Source organism: Epinephelus fuscoguttatus, linkage group LG24, assembly GCF_011397635.1.
Source record: "Epinephelus fuscoguttatus linkage group LG24, E.fuscoguttatus.final_Chr_v1".
In the NCBI taxonomy this organism is placed as follows: Eukaryota; Metazoa; Chordata; class Actinopteri; order Perciformes; family Serranidae; genus Epinephelus; species Epinephelus fuscoguttatus.
The window spans coordinates 5,744,499-5,765,389 of record NC_064775.1 but is presented as its reverse complement, the minus strand read 5'-3'; the positions used below and the strand labels follow the sequence as shown (position 1 = coordinate 5,765,389).

Below are 20,891 nucleotides of genomic sequence, written 5' to 3'. Positions count from 1 at the left end.
AATGAAACATCACCTTATTTACATCAAATGGGAACATACACTTATACTGAGCTGATGATGATGATGGTGACCTGTGCAGATCCTTCACTTGACACTTTCTGCTCAGGTCCCACAGGACCGGCAGGAACAGTCTTAATGCTGCCCTCTGGTGGCTTAGAGAAGGAAGTAGGCGACACACTTTACAACCCAAACTACTGTTATCACGTAACTAAAAATCTGTAGTTTGGTCATGTGACGGCAACTTGACCATCTTCACGCCATCTGTGTAGGATGAAGGCTGTAAGATGCATTTGAAACCCCCAAAGCTAATAAATGAGATTATTTAGCAGCTTCCAAGACCTTACTAAGGCCTCTGCATCACTTCTCAGGGTGCTTAGTTGAGCTCACTGCCCCAAACACTGTGTCAACACTGACCACAGTTTGTTTAGCTTCAGATTTCCTCCTGCTTCTCCTCCTCAGCTGCTCTTGCATCTGAGCTTTTCTCATAGTTCCAATATGACTCATCGAATACATCCCACCAAGCTTTCATTCACTCAGCAGCTAAGAGTGTGTTTGGCTGTATTACAGTATCCCTCTCCTTAGTTTCCCCAAGCTCTCTCCAAAACTCTTCTGTCCTTTTGAAAAACTTGTGGCTCCTCCTGTTGCGCCTCCACCGTGCGCTCCGGAGAGGCTCCTTCGCTCATTCCTTACTGGAGGTCCGCAGAGCACACTGGAGCTTAGAATATAGACAAAACTTTTTCTCTCTCGGGCTTTTATATTAAAATCTGTTTTCATTCTCTGCTCTGTGGAGGTTTCCACACACTTTACAACACCGGCTTTGCGCATTTCCTCTGAGAGATTTGCGTCTTTGCGCTAATTTAAGTGAAGTTTCTGAACTTTATCTACATTGAAATGGAATATGAGGAGTTCCCCAGAGACAGCCTATCGAGATTTTGAGGTAAGAGTGTTTTTATTTCTCTGGAATGATATGAGCTGAAGTTATGAAATATTTACGCACTCTGAGTGAAACCCCGGCTCCAGCGCGGTGTGCGTAATGGACCGGAGTTCATCCATTCATGCAGTTATGGACGCAGAGAGGCAACTTGAGAAGACATTTGAGCCAAACTTGGATCAGCAGCAAAATGAAGTTTACCTAGTCCAGTTTTATTTGAACATATATGGATTTGTTTTTCGCTTTTTTGCATTTTTTATTCCTCTTTTCCACGAAAACTGTTCCTAAAACGCGATCTATAATAATATCAATAATAATAATAATAATAATAATAATAATAATGTCATGTGTTGGTAACATCACTGTAGTAAATCCCCGGGCAGCCGCTGTGACCGCTCCTCTCCCACATGAAGATGGATCCCCCTGCCGTGCGCGTCCTCCACACTCTGCTGGTGCTCATGATCCTACCCGCGGTTGCCTCAGTCCCCTGCCCCCGGCCCTGCTCCTGCCCCCAGCCCGCTGAGCTCCACTGCACCTTCCGCTCCCTGGTCACCATCCCATCTGCTGTATCCAAACACGTGGAACGCATGAACCTGGGGTCAGTCCTCTCTGCATCCTCAGCACTCACTTTGCATGCTTGTTAATTTCCTATGCTGTCAGTGACCGGATTATGCTCTTAATGCGGCACACAAGCTCATGTATTGTTTCTCATGACTGGCTTTAATGTTTATTACACCACCCACTCCAATGTGTTGTTTCAGGTTCAACAGCATTAATAGGATTACAGACAAATCACTGGCTGGTCTGAGGAAGCTGGAGCTCCTGATGATTCATGGGAATGACATCCACAGTCTCCCCCATGGAGTGTTCAGGGACCTCTCTTCACTGCAGGTAGATCAGCTGAACACACACAAAATGTAAACTGTGGATGAATGAATGGCGTTGTTGCACCGATTTGTGACTCAGCCCTTTAACCCAAACCCTAACAGCTCGCAAAACTCTGTGGTTTTTGAATGGAGTCTGGTACTGAGTCATAGATCTGGGTGTTACAGCAGCTGCAGGTTTTAGACACTGAACTCCACTGAGGGATCAACATCAATTTCCTTGTGAGCTTTTTGTAAGGTGCCATTCTTATATGTTGTGCACAAACATTTGCATGACAATCCAACTACACTACATGTATGGTCCAAATACTTACGACTGCATCTCACAATCACCCACTTAGACACACACATTCACACACTGGTGGCGGAACCTCCCATGCAAGGTGCCATCTGCCACTGAGCAGCTATTAACACACAGTCACACACCGATGGAACAGCCAGTGGGAACAATTTGGGGTTCAGTATGTTGCCAAAGGTCTGGAAGAGCCAGGGTCGTCCGACTGGTGGACAACCTGCTCTGTCTCCTGAGTCACAGCCAGGACTGGTTGGTGTCCACCTGGACAGAGGCAGAAAAACAACGTAGAATGCTAAATGCTAGTGTTATTATCATCACATTCGGAACAGGTGGTGTCCAGCCTTGTGTCTCTGGTTCCATTGTGTTTCTAGGCTGATCAGTAGTGATGGCCAAATGAAGCTTCATGAACCACCAGTTGTATTTGCTGAACCCACTAGATGGTGCTCTTGGTGTAATGAAAAAGGCTCAAGGGATGGCAGTGCAGTTTGATTTCAACTAGTGATGTCCAAATGAAACTTCATGAACCACCAGTTGTATTTGCTGAACCCACTAGATGGTGCTCTTATTGTAATGAAAAAGGCTCAAGGAATGGCAGTGCAGTTTGGTTTCAACTAGTGATGGCCAAATGAAGCTTCATGAACCACCAGTTGTATTTGTTGAACCCACTAGATGGCGCTCTTGGTGTGATGAAAAAGGCTCAAGGGATGGCAGTGCAGTTTGGTTTCAACTAGTGATGGCCAAATGAAGCTTCATGAATCACCAGTTGTATTTGTTGAACCCACTAGATGGCGCTCTTGGTGTGATGAAAAAGGCTCAAGGGATGGCAATGCAGTTTGGTTTCAACCCTTTGTTTGTTTAAATCAGGGCTTAAAATATTACTATTTACTGCAGCTTACCAGTGAACTAGATATGTAACAAATTGTTAGGATAATCTGTAGCTATTGTTTTTATATTTGTCTGCTGTTGCTTTTGCTTTATGTTTGCTCATTGAATTGCCTTGTGTATGAATGGTATATAAATAAAATTGCCTTGCCTTGCCTTTGTTGAACAAAGAGTGCCAGAGTGGACCCAAAACATAAATAAAATGGTTCATGAAGCTTCATTTGGCCATTGCTAGAAACCAAACTGCATTGCCATCCTTTGAGCCTTTTTCATTACACCAAGAGCGCCATCTAGTGGGTTCAGCAAATACACCTGGTGGTTCATGAAGCTTCATTTGGCCATCACTGCTGATCAGGTACAGCTACAGCATATATTTTTAAAATGGAGGATAAAAAAACACAGATGAAAAAACGTGTACAAATCTGGTTCTGTGTCGCATAAATCCAAAAGGTGACTTTTTCAAAAAGAAACCCAGCTGGCCATCAGTGTCGCGAGACATTAATATTTGGTTGGATTTAGGTTGTGACACCAGGTGACCAAGATTCAACGTCTAATGCCAACTTCAATTTGATGTAGGAAACTGATGGCAGATGACGTCAGTTTTAAGTTGTGTTGTTAAGTTACCAAAATCCAACATCTTCCAAGCCTCTCATGCAACGTCATCTTCAGTCATAACTTATGAAGATCAAAACCCAACTTCTGCAAAACGTCATAATGTTCACAACATTCTAACTTCGTTAGACGTTCAAAATATTGTCAACCCGATTTTCATTCCAATCAAAATTTAACAGCTCTTCAACATCAGAGTCCAATATCTGGTGCCAGCTTCAGTTAAAGAACAGCAGCCGTTTCATTTAGTCGCTCCCCTACTTTCTCTAATGCTCATAATTTATTTATTATCACTTTGCACTTTTTACTTTTGTTGTTAAAAATAAAGCTGAAATCTGGACTTTGCACTCCTTTCCAATACTGGTAAATGTTTCAAAATGTTCTGCAATCGCACTGTGAATCAAAATGTAACCTCCATAATAACTTTATGACTGTACCTGAGGAGCATGTGTCACATTTGGATCTTGGTTTTCCCTTGAAAATCTGGTTCATAAAGTGGTTCATAATGTCATGATTACTGATGACGACTTTTTTCTCTTTGCGGCTCATTGGGTTTAGATGTTAAAGATGAGCTACAACAAGCTGAAGGAGATCAACAGGCACACCTTTCACGGTCTGTGGGCCCTGGCGCGGTTACACCTGGACCACAACCGACTGGAATTCATCCACCCGGACGCCTTCCAGGGTCTCACCTCCCTGCGGCTGCTGCAGCTGGAAGGCAACCGGCTTCAGCAGCTGCACCCAGCCACCTTCACCACCTTCACTCTGATGGGCCACTTCCACTTGTCCACTCTGAGGCACCTTTATCTGTCGGACAACAGGCTGACATCGCTGCCCGACATGCTGCTGGCGACCATGCCTCAGCTGGAGAACCTGTACCTCCATGGAAACCCGTGGATGTGTGACTGCAACATGAGGTGGCTCCGTGACTGGAATAAAAGCTCACCAGGTTAGACTTTAAATTTCTGTGCTGTCATTTTATCAGACATTTATTTATTCTTGTGGTTAAGGCTGCTTCAAGGTCTTATTTGACAGATTTGTTTGTTTTTTTCCTCCAGGAGTCTTGAAATGCAAAAAGGACCGAGCCCTTCCTGGAGGTCAGCTGTGTTCCATGTGCTCCTCTCCCAGACATCTCCGGAGAAAGGAACTCCAGGCTGTGGAGAACCTGGCCTGCAGCAGCCCCGTCATCAGCTCCCCTCAGAGAACGTCCCCACCTGATGATGTCGAGAGTGAGATCATGACTAAGGAGGACTTCGGGGACCCATTTGGAAACATCTCCCTGAGCATGTCGGACGAACATGGAAATGAAGTGGATCTCGAGTGTGGCGTTGGCGAGCCAAGAGAGCTCACCAAGATCAGCTGGGAGCAGACCGACCAGCTGCAGCTGGCATCCAACATCACTGTGTCAGTGGATCTTGAATGCCCTGTTGATAGAGAAAAGTATGAACAACTGTGGAGGCTGATCGCATACTACAGCAGTGTGCCAGCTCACTTACAAAGAGGGGCTCTGCTCACAAAGGAGCCTCATCCAACCTATGTGTACAGACAGGACTCTGAGAAGGATGCCCAGTACTTCACAGGTGTTAAAGTTAATGTCATGGCCCAGCCTGAATGGCTGATGCAGACATCTGCAGAGCTTCAGCTGAACAGACTTCAATCATCAGCCAATATGGTGAAATTGATCCTGAGCACAGACCTCTCAGAGACAGTGGAGGCAGAGCTGGTGCGGAGACAGAGGAGGGCATGGGTCATGATTGAGTCAACAAACACGACTCGTAAAGTGTTGAGTGCTATCCTGGGAAGTCCCAGTCAAATGTACTGTAACGTGCAAAGCTCTGGCCGGCCAGTCATCCGCTGGATGCTGCCAGATGGCTCCAAGGTAGAGGCACCATACAGCAGCCCAGACAACAGGGTGTCTGTGTCCAATGATGGACAGCTGGTCATTAAAACTGTCAGCCACACAGACACTGGAATTTACTACTGCATAGCCAAGGTTGATGGAGACCTTGCTGTCCTGCCGTTCCATCTGACAGTGCAGGACTCCTCTAGCCCTCCGCCAGGAGAGGATGCCTCAGCTTCACCTATCCAGGGATTTGCAGGGAACCCTATCTCCCTGCCTTGCACCGCATCTGGTTCCCCTGATGCTGAAATTAACTGGATTCTGCCAAACAGCAACATAGTTAGTTTCCAAGCAAACTCCTCAAGAGCGTTGGTCTATCCCAACGGCACTCTGCATATCCCACAGACTCAGCTACAGGACGGTGGTTACTATAAATGCATCGCCATCAATCAACATGGTGTGGACACACTGGCAACAAAAGTCACTCTGGTCCAGCGCAAAGGACTGATAAGGCCTCTGAGGAAGTTTCCAGCAAGGCCTCAGTCAGCATCAGGGGTCAACACCCAGATTCAAGTCCACACAGAGGATGCAGAGGAGGCATCAGGGGACAGTGAGGTTACTCAGGTGAGGCCTCCAGTGAGCCGGTCGGACCCTTTGAGAAGGAGAATTCCAGGTGGTGTGGCCCCAGGCAGGAGGGGCGTCCATGCATCAAGGAACACGTGGCGGAGGCCGGGGCCGCAACGAAAACCGCCAGGATCACGCGTCGAAGACAGGAAGAAAATAGTCGAGAGCAAGAGGAAAATTAACATGTCAAAGAGTAAAATAGACCCAGAGAAATGGGCGGATATTTTGGCAAAGATTAGGGATCGAAATGCTCAGAGTACTGCGCTGCCACTCCCAACTCAGCCGGCAACAGAGAGGACACTGACAGAGCAGGCAGCACAGACACAAGATACTCTTGAGGGCTCATCAGATGGAATGAGTGTGCAGGAAAAAGAGGGTCAGGATTACTTCACAACACCACACACTCCCGCACAAACTACACAGATGAAAACGAATGAACAGAAAGCGCAAGGCCAAGGCGCGCGTGTGACATCTAATAGCTACATTACACATAATACACAAGATACGACATCAAAGAGTCAACGCACACACAGCGGACATTATACAACACAGACTACATACACTGTACAGCACACAACCCAGGACGCAAACTTGGATTTACACACAACTTCAAACAGTGTATTTTTCCTCCCACAGACCACAACTGTTCCCCTACATGCTGTCACTTTCTGGCAGGCTAACACAAACACAGCGAGCAGCAGCGCTACATTTTCTCTACAAGAGAACCATAGCACAAATACAGATGTTGATGGAGTCAAAACAGCTGATGGTTCCAAGGAGAGGAGGGAGAATATGGGTAGACCGACTGCTGTTGCCAGCTCTAATAATAATGATGGAGAACTCTTTTCAAGGGGAAGTCAAATTATCTCCTCAGTCAGCCCAAATGAATCAGAAACAAGCCAAGAGGAAAATGGAAAATATCTCGGCGCGACTGCAACAACAGCACAGTCGCACACTCGGCCAAAGGACACATTTGACGATTTGCAATCTCAAGCAATGCTAACGACAGTGTCTCCAACAACTCCGCTCGTGCCCACCACAACCAGACGGAAGGGCTCTGACGGACACCCGCGCCTCCGACAACCCAACTCCAGGAGAAAGAATGGGGGTCGTCGGAGAAGGCCAAACAGACGGAAACAAAAGCAGAGCAAACCCACCCAGTTTATTGCCACCACACCTGCAAATGTTCCCCTCACACCGGTAAAGACCACTGCCTCTACGCAGCTAAAAATAGACCCATTAGAAGTTACAACAGCCAATTTCAATACCACTGTTCCATTCAGCAGCAGCCAAGCAGCGTCATCAGGCAGTCTGAGTCACGAAGAGAGCGCAGTCTCAGGGCTTGACGAAGAGGCAGCCACCAACCCGGCTTCTCCCTCTGAAACACACGACAGCCATTTGCCCTCGGCCAAACCGCTATTCAAAAGCACATCAGCAGCACCATCGTTTCCAGCAGTCTCTCCAGGAGTGGGTCACGGAAAGACGAGTTCTCAAACAGCCTTGAGAATATCAGAGAGTGCGTCTCCTCCTGAGCGCTTGGATGTGCTCACATCAAGCACTCAGCGGGGGTTTACAGGCAGCACTCTTCCACCTGTTAAACCCTCAGAGGAAACACAAAGGGCAAGCATTACGGGAGACCTTGGACCTACGCCACGCTCTGACAATTCCTCCGGGGGTTTTCACACTGAAACGCAAGTGCAAACAGATGTTGGGCAGAATCAATCTGACCATCAACACACACACGTGGAAAAGGGTGAAAATATGCTTTTGAAAGAGACTGACATGGATTTTTCACTGCTGCCACCCCCCTTTGCCTCAACTGCTTCCTCGATGGAGCATGAAATTGAGAATAACAATGGCTTAATTACGACGCCAAGCATGCCCTTTCAGAGTGATTTGGACACAGATCAGTTTACCACAAAGACACCGACAGTACCTGAAAGATCCCATCATACTTCTAATGACAATGAAACCACACGCAGTGAGTCAGAGGTAGATACGCATCTTAAAGACACTGCTACCATAGGAATGAATCTTAGCGCTTCTTCCACAAATATCGTCATGACAACACCTCCGACAGCTACTTCATCAAAGCCTGATGCTGTGATCCCATCCACAGTGACGCCACCTGTCACACCACCCCAAACTACAGGAGCCAAAATGGGCCCTACATTGAAGGCAACTTCCCAAGAGGCCCCCGGGGTCAACAGTATTCCAGACCAACACATCCAACCCAGCATCACATCAGCCCAGTCCACTGAACTGCCTCTATTTACTACTACAAATCCAACTTCCCCAGCCCAAAATATAACCAGCGGGCAGACAATCAAGCAGACGACCGCCCCGGCCCTGACAACTGCTGCAATCCAAACTGATCCATCCAAAGAGGGACCTTTAACGAGCACTCAGGATGTGTCCAGAAAGCACCACCTACCTGGACAGGGATCGGTTCCAAGAGGGAAGCCAAGGATAACGAAAAGCAATTTCCAGACGTTCACTGTGGAAGCTGAAACAGATGCTGAGCTGCTCTGTGAGGCCGAGGGGGAGCCAATGCCCTTCCTGTCGTGGACGAAAGTCGCCAGTGGTATGTATGACTCAACTGCATGAAAACTCAGCATGTTATGTATACGTCAGGTTAGCCTTGTCGCTCCCTTCTTTACGCAATGGAAATAATTATGAAACCACATAGTGCCCAAGAGCTCAGAAAAAGTATGAACAACTGTGGAGGCTGATATGTTGTTCAAAATCATTGAAAAAAAATCATAGTATATTATGTCGTCCAAAATCATTAAAAAAAAAGTCATAGTATAGCATGTCATCCAAAATCATGAAAAAAAGTCATAGTATAGTATGTCGTCCAAAATCATGAAAAAAAGTCATAGTATAGCATGTGGTCCAAAATCATGAAAAAAAGTCATAGTATAGCATGTCGTCCAAAATCATGAAAAAAAAGTCATAGTATAGTATGTGGTCCAAAATCATGAAAAAAAGTCATAGTATAGTATGTCATCCAAAATCATGAAAAAAAAGTCATAGTATAGCATGTGATCCAAAATCATGAAAAAAAGTCATAGTATAGCATGTGGTCCAAAATCATGAAAAAAAGTCATAGTGTAGTATGTGGTCCAAAATCATGAAAAAACGTCACAGTATAGTATGTGGTCCAAAATCATGAAAAAAAGTCATAGTATAGCATGTCGTCCAAAATCATGAAAAAAAGTCATAGTATAGTATGTCGTCCAAAATCATGAAAAAAAGTCATAGTATAGCATGTCGTCCAAAATCATGAAAAAAAGTCATAGTATAGTATGTCATCCAAAATCATGAAAAAAAGTCATAGTATAGCATGTGGTCCAAAATCATGAAAAAAAGTCAGTGTAGTATGTGGTCCAAAATCATGAAAAAACGTCACAGTATAGTATGTGGTCCAAAATCATGAAAAAAAGTCATAGTATAGCATGTCGTCCAAAATCATGAAAAAAAGTCATAGTATAGTATGTCGTCCAAAATCATGAAAAAAAGTCATAGTATAGCATGTCGTCCAAAATCATGAATAAAAGTCATAGTATAGCATGTGGTCCAAAATCATGAAAAAAAGTCATAGTATAGCATGTGGTCCAAAATCATGAATAAAAGTCATAGTATAGCATGTCGTCCAAAATCATGAATAAAAGTCATAGTATAGCATGTGGTCCAAAATCATGAATAAAAGTCATAGTATAGCATGTGGTCCAAAATCATGAAAAAAAGTCATAGTATAGCATGTCGTCCAAAATCATGAATAAAAGTCATAGTATAGCATGTGGTCCAAAATCATGAAAAAAAGTCATAGTATAGCATGTCGTCCAAAATCATGAAAAAAAGTCATAGTATAGCATGTCGTCCAAAATCATGAATAAAAGTGATAATATAGCATGTGGTCCAAAATCATGAAAAAAAGTCATAGTATAGCATGTGGTCCAAAATCATGAAAAAAGTCATAGTATAGTATGTCGTCCAAAATCATGAAAAAAGTCATAGTATAGCATGTGGTCCAAAATCATGAAAAAAGTCATAGTATAGCATGTGGTCCAAAATCATGAAAAAAGTCATAGTATAGCATGTGGTCCAAAATCATGAAAAAAAGTCATAGTATAGCATGTGGTCCAAAATCATGAAAAAAGTCATAGTATAGCATGTGGTCCAAAATCATGAAAAAAAGTCATAGTATAGCATGTCGTCCAAAATCATGAAAAAAAGTCATAGTATAGTATGTCGTCCAAAATCATGAAAAAAAAGTCATAGTATAGCATGTGGTCCAAAATCATGAAAAAAAGTCATAGCACAGTATGTCATCCAAAATCATGAAAAAAAAGTCATAGTATAGCATGTGGTCCAAAATCATGAAAAAAAGTCATAGTATAGCATGTGGTCCAAAATCATGAAAAAAAGTCATAGTATAGTATGTCGTCCAAAATCATGAAAAAAAGTCATAGTATAGCATGTGGTCCAAAATCATGAAAAAAAGTCATAGTATAGCATGTGGTCCAAAATCATGAAAAAAAGTCATAGTATAGCATGTCGTCCAAAATCATGAAAAAAAAGTCATAGTATAGCATGTGGTCCAAAATCATGAAAAAAAAGTCATAGTATAGCATGTCGTCCAAAATCATGAAAAAAAGTCATAGTATAGCATGTCGTCCAAAATCATGAAAAAAAGTCATAGTATAGCATGTGGTCCAAAATCATGAAAAAGTCATAGTATAGCATGTCGTCCAAAATCATGAAAAAAAGTCATAGTATAGCATGTGGTCCAAAATCATGAAAAAAAGTCATAGTATAGCATGTCGTCCAAAATCATGAAAAAAAGTCATAGTATAGTATGTCGTCCAAAATCATGAAAAAAAGTCATAGTATAGCATGTGGTCCAAAATCATGAAAAAAAGTCATAGTATAGTATGTGGTCCAAAATCATGAAAAAAAGTCATAGTATAGTATGTGGTCCAAAATCATGAAAAAAAGTCATAGTATAGCATGTGGTCCAAAATCATGAGGAAAAGTCATAGTATAGTATGTGGTCCAAAATTATGAAAAAAAGTCATAGTATAGTATGTGGTCCAAAATCATGAAAAAAAGTCATAGTATAGTATGTCGTCCAAAATCATGAAAAAAAGTCATAGTATAGTATGTGGTCCAAAATCATGAAAAAGAGTCATAGTATAGTATGTCGTCCAAAATCATGAAAAAAAGTCATAGTATAGCATGTGGTCCAAAATCATGAAAAAAAGTCATAGTATAGTATGTGGTCCAAAATCATGAAAAAAAGTCATAGTATAGTATGTCGTCCAAAATCATGAAAAAAAGTCATAGTATAGCATGTGGTCCAAAATCATGAAAAAAAGTCATAGTATAGTATGTCGTCCAAAATCATGAAAAAAAGTCATAGTATAGCATGTGGTCCAAAATCATGAAAAAAAGTCATAGTATAGCATGTCGTCCAAAATCATGAAAAAAAGTCATAGTATAGTATGTGGTCCAAAATCATGAAAAAAAGTCATAGTATAGTATGTGGTCCAAAATCATGAAAAAAAGTCATAGTATAGTATGTCATCCAAAATCATGAAAAAAAGTCATAGTATAGCATGTGGTCCAAAATCATGAAAAAAAGTCATAGTATAGTATGTGGTCCAAAATCATGAAAAAAAGTCATAGTATAGTATGTCGTCCAAAATCATGAAAAAAAGTCATAGTATAGCATGTGGTCCAAAATCATGAAAAAAAGTCATAGTATAGTATGTGGTCCAAAATCATGAAAAAAAGTCATAGTATAGTATGTCGTCCAAAATCATGAAAAAAAGTCATAGTATAGCATGTGGTCCAAAATCATGAAAAAAAGTCATAGTATAGTATGTCGTCCAAAATCATGAAAAAAAGTCATAGTATAGCATGTGGTCCAAAATCATGAAAAAAAGTCATAGTATAGTATGTGGTCCAAAATCATGAAAAAGAGTCATAGTATAGCATGTGGTCCAAAATCATGAAAAAAAGTCATAGTATAGCATGTGGTCCAAAATCATGAAAAAAAGTCATAGTATAGTATGTTGTCCAAAATCATGAAAAAAAGTCATAGTATAGCATGTCGTCCAAAATCATGAAAAAAAGTCATAGTATAGCATGTGGTCCAAAATCATGAAAAAAAGTCATAGTATAGCATGTCGTCCAAAATCATGAAAAAAAGTCATAGTATAGCATGTCGTCCAAAATCATGAAAAAAAGTCATAGTATAGTATGTCATCCAAAATCATGAAAAAAAGTCAGTGGTCATATGCCTACAAAGTTGCGTGGTGATGGGTGAAACCCTTGAGATGTTCTACACCTTTATGTGATGAGCCACGCCCTCCGCAATATTCATTGCCTTATAGAAGCTCAGTTTTAGTAAGTTTTCCAACTTTTGCCAAGAGGGAACTTTAGATATTGGTCCCTAGATTATGTTCACCCAGTTTCATGCAGATCGCTCAAACTTCCTAGGAAGAGATCCATTTGATGTGTTTTTCAAAAAATTCAAAATGGCAGAAAATCGTTAAAAGTTATGGGTTCTTGAGGCAAATGTGTTCCTCATGAGGAGAGGCATCTCTGTGCAAAGTTTCATGTCTCTACGACATACGGGGCATGAGATATGCCCATTCAAAGTTTGACATTTCAATGGGTTGTTATAGCGCCCCCCTTTGGCCAATTGATGTAATATTGCTTCATTAGCATCCTCCCATGACCCTCTACCACTGTGCCAAATTTCACATGGATTGACCAAGTCAGTGAGGAGAAAAACATGGAACAGACGCACAGACAGAGTTTTCGTCATTATATAGTAAGATACTGTATATGAGAAGCACCATGATTGTTAGAGAATCCAAAAAGAAGCTGGTATGCTTTAAGCCTCCTACAGACTGTGAGATTTTAGCAATCTCATTAGTTTAGTGCAGCTACACGGTGCGACATGGATCTAATAATCTTGGGTACAACATCATGTTTGATGTATGCAGACTGTACGATGATGGCACCTACTGAATCACAGGCTACGACACACGATATCTCTCTATACTGAGTGCAAGGACGCTGCATGGGTTATTATGTCTCCATCTGTGAAGCACAATAAGCTAAAGTTTTGTGGTCAACTTCTGCATCGGCCGACAGAAAAGTCATCCCTGGAACACTCTATACTCCACCAATTTGACCTACAGTCTAATGTTTGTCTTTTCTCTATTTTAAATGTTATACTGTGTGTGAAAAAGCATTTTCATATCTAAAATGTCTCTGTCTCCATTGGTGCAGGGGCGAGTATTGCTCAGAACACCAGGGTCCAGAGGTTTGAGGTCTATCCCAATGGTACGTTAATCATCAGAAACGCACAGCCCACAGATGGAGGTCAGTACCTCTGCACAGTCCAGAACCAGTACGGCACAGACAAGATGGTCGTCAACCTTGTGGTCCTGTCTCAGCATCCACGGGTCCTCCAGCCTCAGCACCGAGACATCACTGTGCCCCTCGGAGGCCAGGTCGATTTAGAGTGTAGAGCGGAGGGGCACCCTATGCCTCGAGTCACGTGGGTGCTCCCGAACCATGTCCACGTGGCTGCTGCCCCTCTTGGTGTTGCCTCTCAGCAGCGTGTGGCCATCTTGAGTAATGGGACACTCCGGATCAGCCAGGCCACTCACACAGACAGAGGGATTTATAAGTGCATTGGCAGCAGTGCAGCTGGAGCCCACACAGTCTCAGTCCGCCTTTATGTCTCGGTGTTGCCACCTGTGATCCAGCAGGCGCAACATGAGAACGCCACCCTCCCAGAGGGCAGCACCGCCTACATCCACTGCACTGCCACAGGTGCCCCTCAGCCTGTCATCCGCTGGATCACACCCGATGGCGTACAGCTTACTGCCTCCCAGTTTATGACCGGACGCAACCTCTTCGTCTTCCCCAATGGGACCATGTACATACAGGCATTTGGCCAAGGGAATGCTGGGAGATACGAGTGCTCAGCCAGTAACATGGTGGCATCCAGCAGGAGAACGGTTATCTTGAGCATAAGGAGAAACCAATCCTCTGCCAAGACCAGTATCACATCTTCTTCCCCCCAGAGGACGGATGTGATTTATGGGGGGAGGCTGTTGCTCAACTGTGTGGCAACAGGAAGACCAGAGCCCCGGATCACCTGGAGGACACCCTCTAAGAAGCTGGTGGATGCTCAGTACAGGTAACAGATGTCATTTTTTTCTACGTCAAATAAATGTCCATTTTCTTAATGTCCTCTAAGTGCTTTTGTTTCATTGATTTTTGCAGTTTTGACCCCAGGATCAAGGTCTTCCCCAACGGCACCATATCTGTTCACTCTGTGACCAACAAGGACAGCGGCGACTACCTGTGTGTGGCACGAAACAAGTTGGGCGATGACTATGTTCTGCTGCGGGTCAACGTGCTGACCAGGCCGGCAAAGATCGAGCAGAAGCAGCAGAGATCCAGTCAGGAGGTGGTGTACGGTGGAGACCTGAAGGTGGACTGCGTGGCCTCTGGTCTCCCCAACCCGGAGATCAGCTGGGCACTGCCGGATGGCACCATGATCAACCCGGTGAAACAAAGAGATGCCAGCGGGGGACGCACTCGCAGGTAGTGTTTAGTAGTAACAAATCTTAAATACTCAACAAATACGCCCACTGTAACACAAAATGTTTTGCACACAATCATAAATGCCATCAGAGTGTAACAATCTGTATCTCCCTCCTTCCCCTTCCTCTCTGATCTATATGTAGGTATGTGGTGTTTGACAATGGAACGCTGTTCTTCAACCACGTCGGCATGCCAGAGGAAGGTGATTACACCTGCTACGCCGAGAACCAACTTGGCAAAGACGAGATGAAAGTCAGCGTCAAGGTTAAGGTTGCAACTTCCCCACCAAAAATCCAGGATAAAGACCAAAAGACCATCAGGGTTTTCTACGGTGAGACGGTTACACTGAGATGTAACGCCAAAGGAGAACCAGTGCCAGTCATCACATGGATATCTCCTACAAATAGAGTGATCTCCCCAGCATTAGACAAATACCAGGTCCTGGATGATGGAACACTGGTGGTGCAAAAGGTCCAGCGTTTTGATGGAGGTAACTACACTTGCATGTCCAGGAACAGTGCAGGACAAGACCATAAAGTCGTCAGGCTTGAGGTCCTGGTAACATCTCCAGTGATCAATGGGTTAATAGGAACTGCCAACGCCATAAAGGTGACCGCAGTCCAGGATCAGCGGAAGCTGGTGGACTGTGTGGCAAAGGGAACCCCCACCCCTCGCATCATGTGGGTTCTACCAGGAAATGTGATCCTTCCTGCTCCATACTACAGCAACAGAATGACAGTTCACCAAAATGGTACTTTGGAAATCCGGTCAGCCAAGAGGACGGACTCGGGGCAGCTGGTATGCATCGCTCGTAATGAAGGAGGAGAAGTCAGGCTGATGGTCAGCTTGGATGTGAAGCAGGCAGTCGAGAGGCCACAAATTAGAGGCCCCAAGACAGATAGCCTTTCACTGACTGTGGGGAACGCCATGACTTTGAATTGCTCCTTTGAGGGCTTGACACTACCTCACGCCACTTGGATCTTACCCAATGGCACGCCTTTGCAAATCGGTGCTCGGTTCTCTAAGTTTTACCACAAGCCTGACGGCTCTTTGATCATTAGCAACCCCTCTGTCTCCGAAGCTGGTATCTACCGCTGTCTGGGGCGTAACTCTCGAGGGCTTGTGGAGCGTATAATCACATTGACCCCGGGGAGAAAGCCAGAGATCAACAACAGATACAATGCACCTGTCAGCGTCATGAATGGGGAAAGCCTTTTTCTCCATTGTCTAACCAGTGGGGAGCCTCTCAGACTAACATGGACGCTACCCAGTGGGGTTGTCCTCAACAGGCCGCAGAGAGCTGGACGATATGCTGTCCTGCCTAATGGGACACTTGCCATCCAGCAAGTATCAGTCTACGATCGGGGGTCCTACGTTTGCCGAGCTGCAAATGAGTATGGCAGCTCTATGCTTTCTGTGTCAGTAATTGTGATTGCATACCCACCTAGAATCACCAACGGCCCTCCCTCTGTGACTTACGCTAAACGTGGCGTTGCTGTTCAGTTGAACTGCGCTGCGACTGGGATCCCTAAAGTGGAGGTAGCGTGGGAAACACCTGATAAAACCCGCTTGGTTGTCAGTGCACAGCCACGCCTTTTTGGAAACAAGTATGTCCACCCACAAGGTTCCCTCATCATCCAGAACCCGACCCAAAGGGATGCTGGTGTCTATCGATGTACGGCTAGGAACGCCATCGGCGTAGACTCTAAAGCCACCGTTCTCAACGTGTTCTGAGGAATTTCACTGTTCGTCATGGTCCTTTGCCATGCTGTATGCCCGAGCAACTGCCTAGTTAAAAGCAGCTAATGTTTTTAATGATCAAAATGATGTAAAAACTGCTGTCACATTGATGGAATAATGAATTAAAGCCTGCAGCGTGTGCTGTGTAGAGGCAAAAAGTTGACGATGCACCATTTTGTGTATGATCCACATCACTGGGAATTATCAATGTGCCTTCCATTTCAAGCATTTAGATACGTCCAGTAGCAATGTTTGCTAAATAACTGCTCATCATGTGGGAAAGCAGACTACAATGATGCCCAGTCATATGTTCCAGTTATTTCTCGGACATGGTTTCTGTTGTTGTTGCAATGTAGTCATTATTTTTGGACACCTTTCAGTTGTGTTTTACAGCTGTGGACCCCTCATCCCACAAGGTAATGACACAGATGGGTAGTTGTAGTTAACTGATTGGATATATGCAGGCCAAATACCATAATAAACTATATTTCAAATCACTCAGGGAGTTGGGGCACAAAGGTGAAAAACATACAAGAAAAAAATGACCAACCAATCAGGTGACTACCACTGCTCTTCCATGCCATCACCTTGTGGAAGATCGCTCTATAAATTGTATACAGGTCACATAACTCATGCCTATACAGGAAGATGGTTAATAACACAGAGAACCCAAATTCCTTTGAGGAGGCGGTCATCCAAGGTGTAATTTGACAGTTGTAGTGTTTTGGTTTTCTTTCTTTCTTTTCAAGGAAGGAGATAACACAATGTCAGCTTGTTCTCATTCCCAGGTCGTCAGATACAGACACTTTGTCACACCCCTTGTCTCTATGAGACGCACCGGGCTTTCTGTTAACTCTAATGTAAACCCATCCGCAGCAATATTTGACACTTAACCAGTCTGGTATGGTACAGTTCAGTTTGGTACGCTTTTTTCTGTTTCCACTGTGAAAAGTTGTGGATGGTACCAATGGAGTCGTTACGTACCGTCCACATTTTTGGTCACCTGTCTGCTCAACCACGACACGCGATCCAGGCGTAGCTGCGATACGAGGGAACCTGCGAGACAATGAAGCCGAGTTAGTGACAGACACTTTTAGTAATGAATGGATCTTCAAGTGTTTAGAAATGTACTATTTTAGACAGGATTATGTGAACTGCATGTATTCTAATCCTCACATGGAGGAAAGAATCGGTCGTTCCTGTGGGCTTCGGCAGCACTTAACCTCTGTGCTTGCCTGAGAAGGACTAAATGCACAAACCTGCTATTTTTGGGGGGCTTTTATGCTTTTAATTGACAGGATAGTGAAGCATGAAGGGGGGAGAGAGAAGGGATGACACGCAGCAAAGGGCTGCAGGCTGGAATTGGAGGCGCGGCTGCTGCAGTAATGACAATACCTTAGTACATGGGGCGCCTGCTCTATCCACTAATCCACCGATGCCCAAAACCTGCTATTTTTAAATATCCAATTGAAACGCTAGGGTCTAGGTACCATGTCTGAAGGGTTACTGTTGGTTCCAAAGGTACCCTACCGAAAGTATTTGGTGGAAAAGTTTGTCTCATACTTACACCAATCATGAGATGTATTAACTAGCGACGTCCAAATGAAGTTTCATGAAGCACCAGTTGTATTTGCTGAACCCACTAGATGGCGCTCTTGGTGTAATGAAAAAGGCTCAAGGGATGGCAATGCAGTTTGGTTTCAACCCTTTGTTGAACAAAGAGTGCCAGAGTGGACCCCAAAAATAAAGAAAATGGTTCATGAAGCTTCATTTGGCCATCACTACCCACTAGATGGCGCTCTTGGTGTAATGACAAAGGCTCACAGGATGGCAATGCAGTTTGGTTTCAACCCTTTGTTGAACAAAGAGTGCCAGAATGGATCCAGAAAATAAAGAAAATGGTTCATCAAGCTTCATTTGGACATCACTACCCACTAGATGGCGCTCTTGGTGTAATGAAAAAGGCTCAAGGGATGGCAATGCAGTTTGGTTTCAACCCTTTGTTGAACGAAGAGTGCCAGAGTGGACCCAAAAAATAAAGAAAATGGTTCATGAAGCTTCATTTGGCCATTACTAGTATTAAAGTCGCATTACATACTTACTTTAACCCAACATATGATCTTTTTCCTCGACCCAACCAAGTAGTTTTGTTACCTAAACCTAAATACAACTGTCCGACGTTAACCATGTGTTAAAACATGAAGCTGATGCACGTGTGTGTATTCGATGACCTGGGACGAGAACATGTTGGCAGTAGAACTAAGGTAACCAGATGATACCACATGAGCAAATACTTCCTGTAGCATCCTCAGCTGTACATGTACCTGCGTAACTTTTTCTAACTAGAAAATACTGTTTAACTTAATTGCGGAATCGATTGAAAATATGTGTTGCTATGTTGTTTTTAAAGGTAGATTTATATTTTCTCCAAATCTGAGACATCAGTTCAATAACGTCTCTCATGGCAAGTATTTTCTGTGTGTTTCTATAACTGGATATATTCCAATAACTGATTGTTTCCTGCTCTCGGCAGTGTGCATCGTCTTTGAATCTGCATGTGAAGAATGCTGATGCAGGTTCTACGTCCTTATGTGTAAATTATTTGTCTTTGAGACTGATGCAAAGCAGTGTCCCCATATTTCAATAAAACATTTCCACCTGATTCTACAACGCTCAGAGTCACAGAAACCTTTTATTGCTGAGGCAGGGAAGGGAAAATATTGGGAAAATGATGACTCAAGAACATTTGTCACTGCATTATGACTGACGTCCATAACTGAGATGAATGTTTTTGGATTTTAGAAATAGGAGCGTTTGCCGGGAAACATACAGACGTCTGCGACTTTTTTTTGTAATGAAATTACTCAGAAGTTTAAAGTAGTTTTTCGAGAGCAGAGCACAGATACAAATCTGAGAAAATGCTCAACTTAGCATTTTGGATGAAGGAAGTAGGTCACCGTTTTTCTGGAAGACTATAAACTTGCAATCATCGCTCTGGGAATTCAGCCGCAGTCTCGTCTTCCAGAAAGAAGAAACATCTGGAGCCATGAGGAAATCCCCCATTAGTTCAGCATGCTCGACCTCAAAGAGTCACACTCTGACACATTTCCAAGGACACCATTAAAGAAATCTTCTTACTGTAACTGAGACTTTCTTTTATGTGTTTTATGTGTCTATACATATTAAAAGTACTTGTTGTAGTGAAACATCTGTTGAAGCAAAAACAACAGTGACCTGAAACTGTCCTGATAAATAGATGATGAAGGTGATAGAGCAGCAGCTGCAGCAGAGAGGAAGATGATGGTGCGTCTGCAGGAGGGCCGAGCTCCAGAGAGGTGACACCACACTCAGCTGACACTGTAAGAGACACATGTTCAGTGTGGACATAGAGGCTGAGTGGACTGGTTATAGTGGGACAGAGTGGGACAGAGAGACTGAGTGGACTGGTTATAGTGGGACAGAGTGGGACAGAGAGACTGAGTGGACTGGTTATGGTGGGACAGAGAGACTGAGTGGACTGGTTATAGTGGGACAGAGTGGGACAGAGACTGAGTGGACTGGTTATAGTGGGACAGAGTGGGACAGAGAGACTGAGTGGACTGGTTATAGTGGGACAGAGAGGCTGAGTGGACTGGTTATAGTGGGACAGAGTGGGACAGAGACTGAGTGGACTGGTTATAGTGGGACAGAGTGGGACAGAGAGACTGAGCGGACTGGTTATAGTGGGACAGAGTGGGACAGAGAGGCTGAGTGGACTGGTTATAGTGGGACAGAGTGGAACAGAGAGACTGAGTGGACTGGTTATAGTGGGACAAAGTGGGACAGAGAGGCTGAGTGGACTGGTTATAGTGGGACAGAGTGGGACAGAGACTGATTGGACTGGTTATAGTGGGACAGAGTGGGACAGAGAGACTGAGTGGACTGGTTATAGTGGGACAGAGAGGCTGAGTGGACTGGTTATAGTGGGACAGAGTGGGACAGAGACTGAGTGGACTGGTTATAGTGGGACAGAGTGGGACAGAGAGACTGAGTGGACTGGTTATAGTGGGACAGAGAGGCTGAGTGGACTGGTTATAGTGGGACAGAGTGGGACAGAGAGACTGAGTGAACTGGTTATAGTGGGACAGAGTGGGACAGAGAGGCTGAGTGGACTGGTTATAGTGGGACAGAGTGGGACAGAGACTGAGTGGACTGGTTATAGTGGGACAGAGTGGGACAGAGAGACTGAGTGGACTGGTTATAGTGGGACAGAGTGGGACAGAGAGGCTGAGTGGACTGGTTATAGTGGGACAGAGTGGGACAGAGACTGATTGGACTGGTTATAGTGGGACAGAGTGGGACAGAGAGGCTGAGTGGACTGGTTATAGTGGGACAGAGTGGGACAGAGACTGATTGGACTGGTTATAGTGGGACAGAGAGACTGATTGGACTGGTTATAGTGGGACAGAG

The 20,891-nt window shown here is 44.1% G+C and overlaps 1 protein-coding gene across 1 annotated transcript; it reads left to right on the top strand.

Moving 5' to 3' along the window:
• The first annotated feature begins 545 nt into the window (after nucleotides 1–545).
• mxra5a (matrix-remodelling associated 5a) lies at nucleotides 546–19,514 on the top strand. The gene is made up of 8 exons (XM_049569927.1): nucleotides 546–937; nucleotides 1,300–1,529; nucleotides 1,693–1,822; nucleotides 4,160–4,550; nucleotides 4,660–8,649; nucleotides 13,374–14,292; nucleotides 14,379–14,702; nucleotides 14,846–19,514. The coding sequence occupies exons 2-8, from the start codon at nucleotides 1,339–1,341 to the stop codon at nucleotides 16,434–16,436; spliced, it is 7,536 nt and encodes a 2,511-aa protein (XP_049425884.1). The 5' UTR covers nucleotides 546–937; nucleotides 1,300–1,338; the 3' UTR covers nucleotides 16,437–19,514.
• Nucleotides 19,515–20,891: the final 1,377 nt, after the last annotated feature.

What these genes read in the sequence shown, in the direction of transcription:
- mxra5a (XM_049569927.1), top strand. Translation starts at nt 1,339, where the DNA reads ATGAAGATGGATCCCCCTGCCGTGCGCGTCCTCCACACTCTGCTGGTG. An exon ending in GTGGACGAAAGTCGCCAGTG is followed by an intron (nt 8,650 to 13,373) that starts GTATGTATGACT and finishes CCATTGGTGCAG; the next exon opens with GGGCGAGTATTGCTCAGAAC. An exon ending in AGCGGGGGACGCACTCGCAG is followed by an intron (nt 14,703 to 14,845) that starts GTAGTGTTTAGT and finishes ATCTATATGTAG; the next exon opens with GTATGTGGTGTTTGACAATG.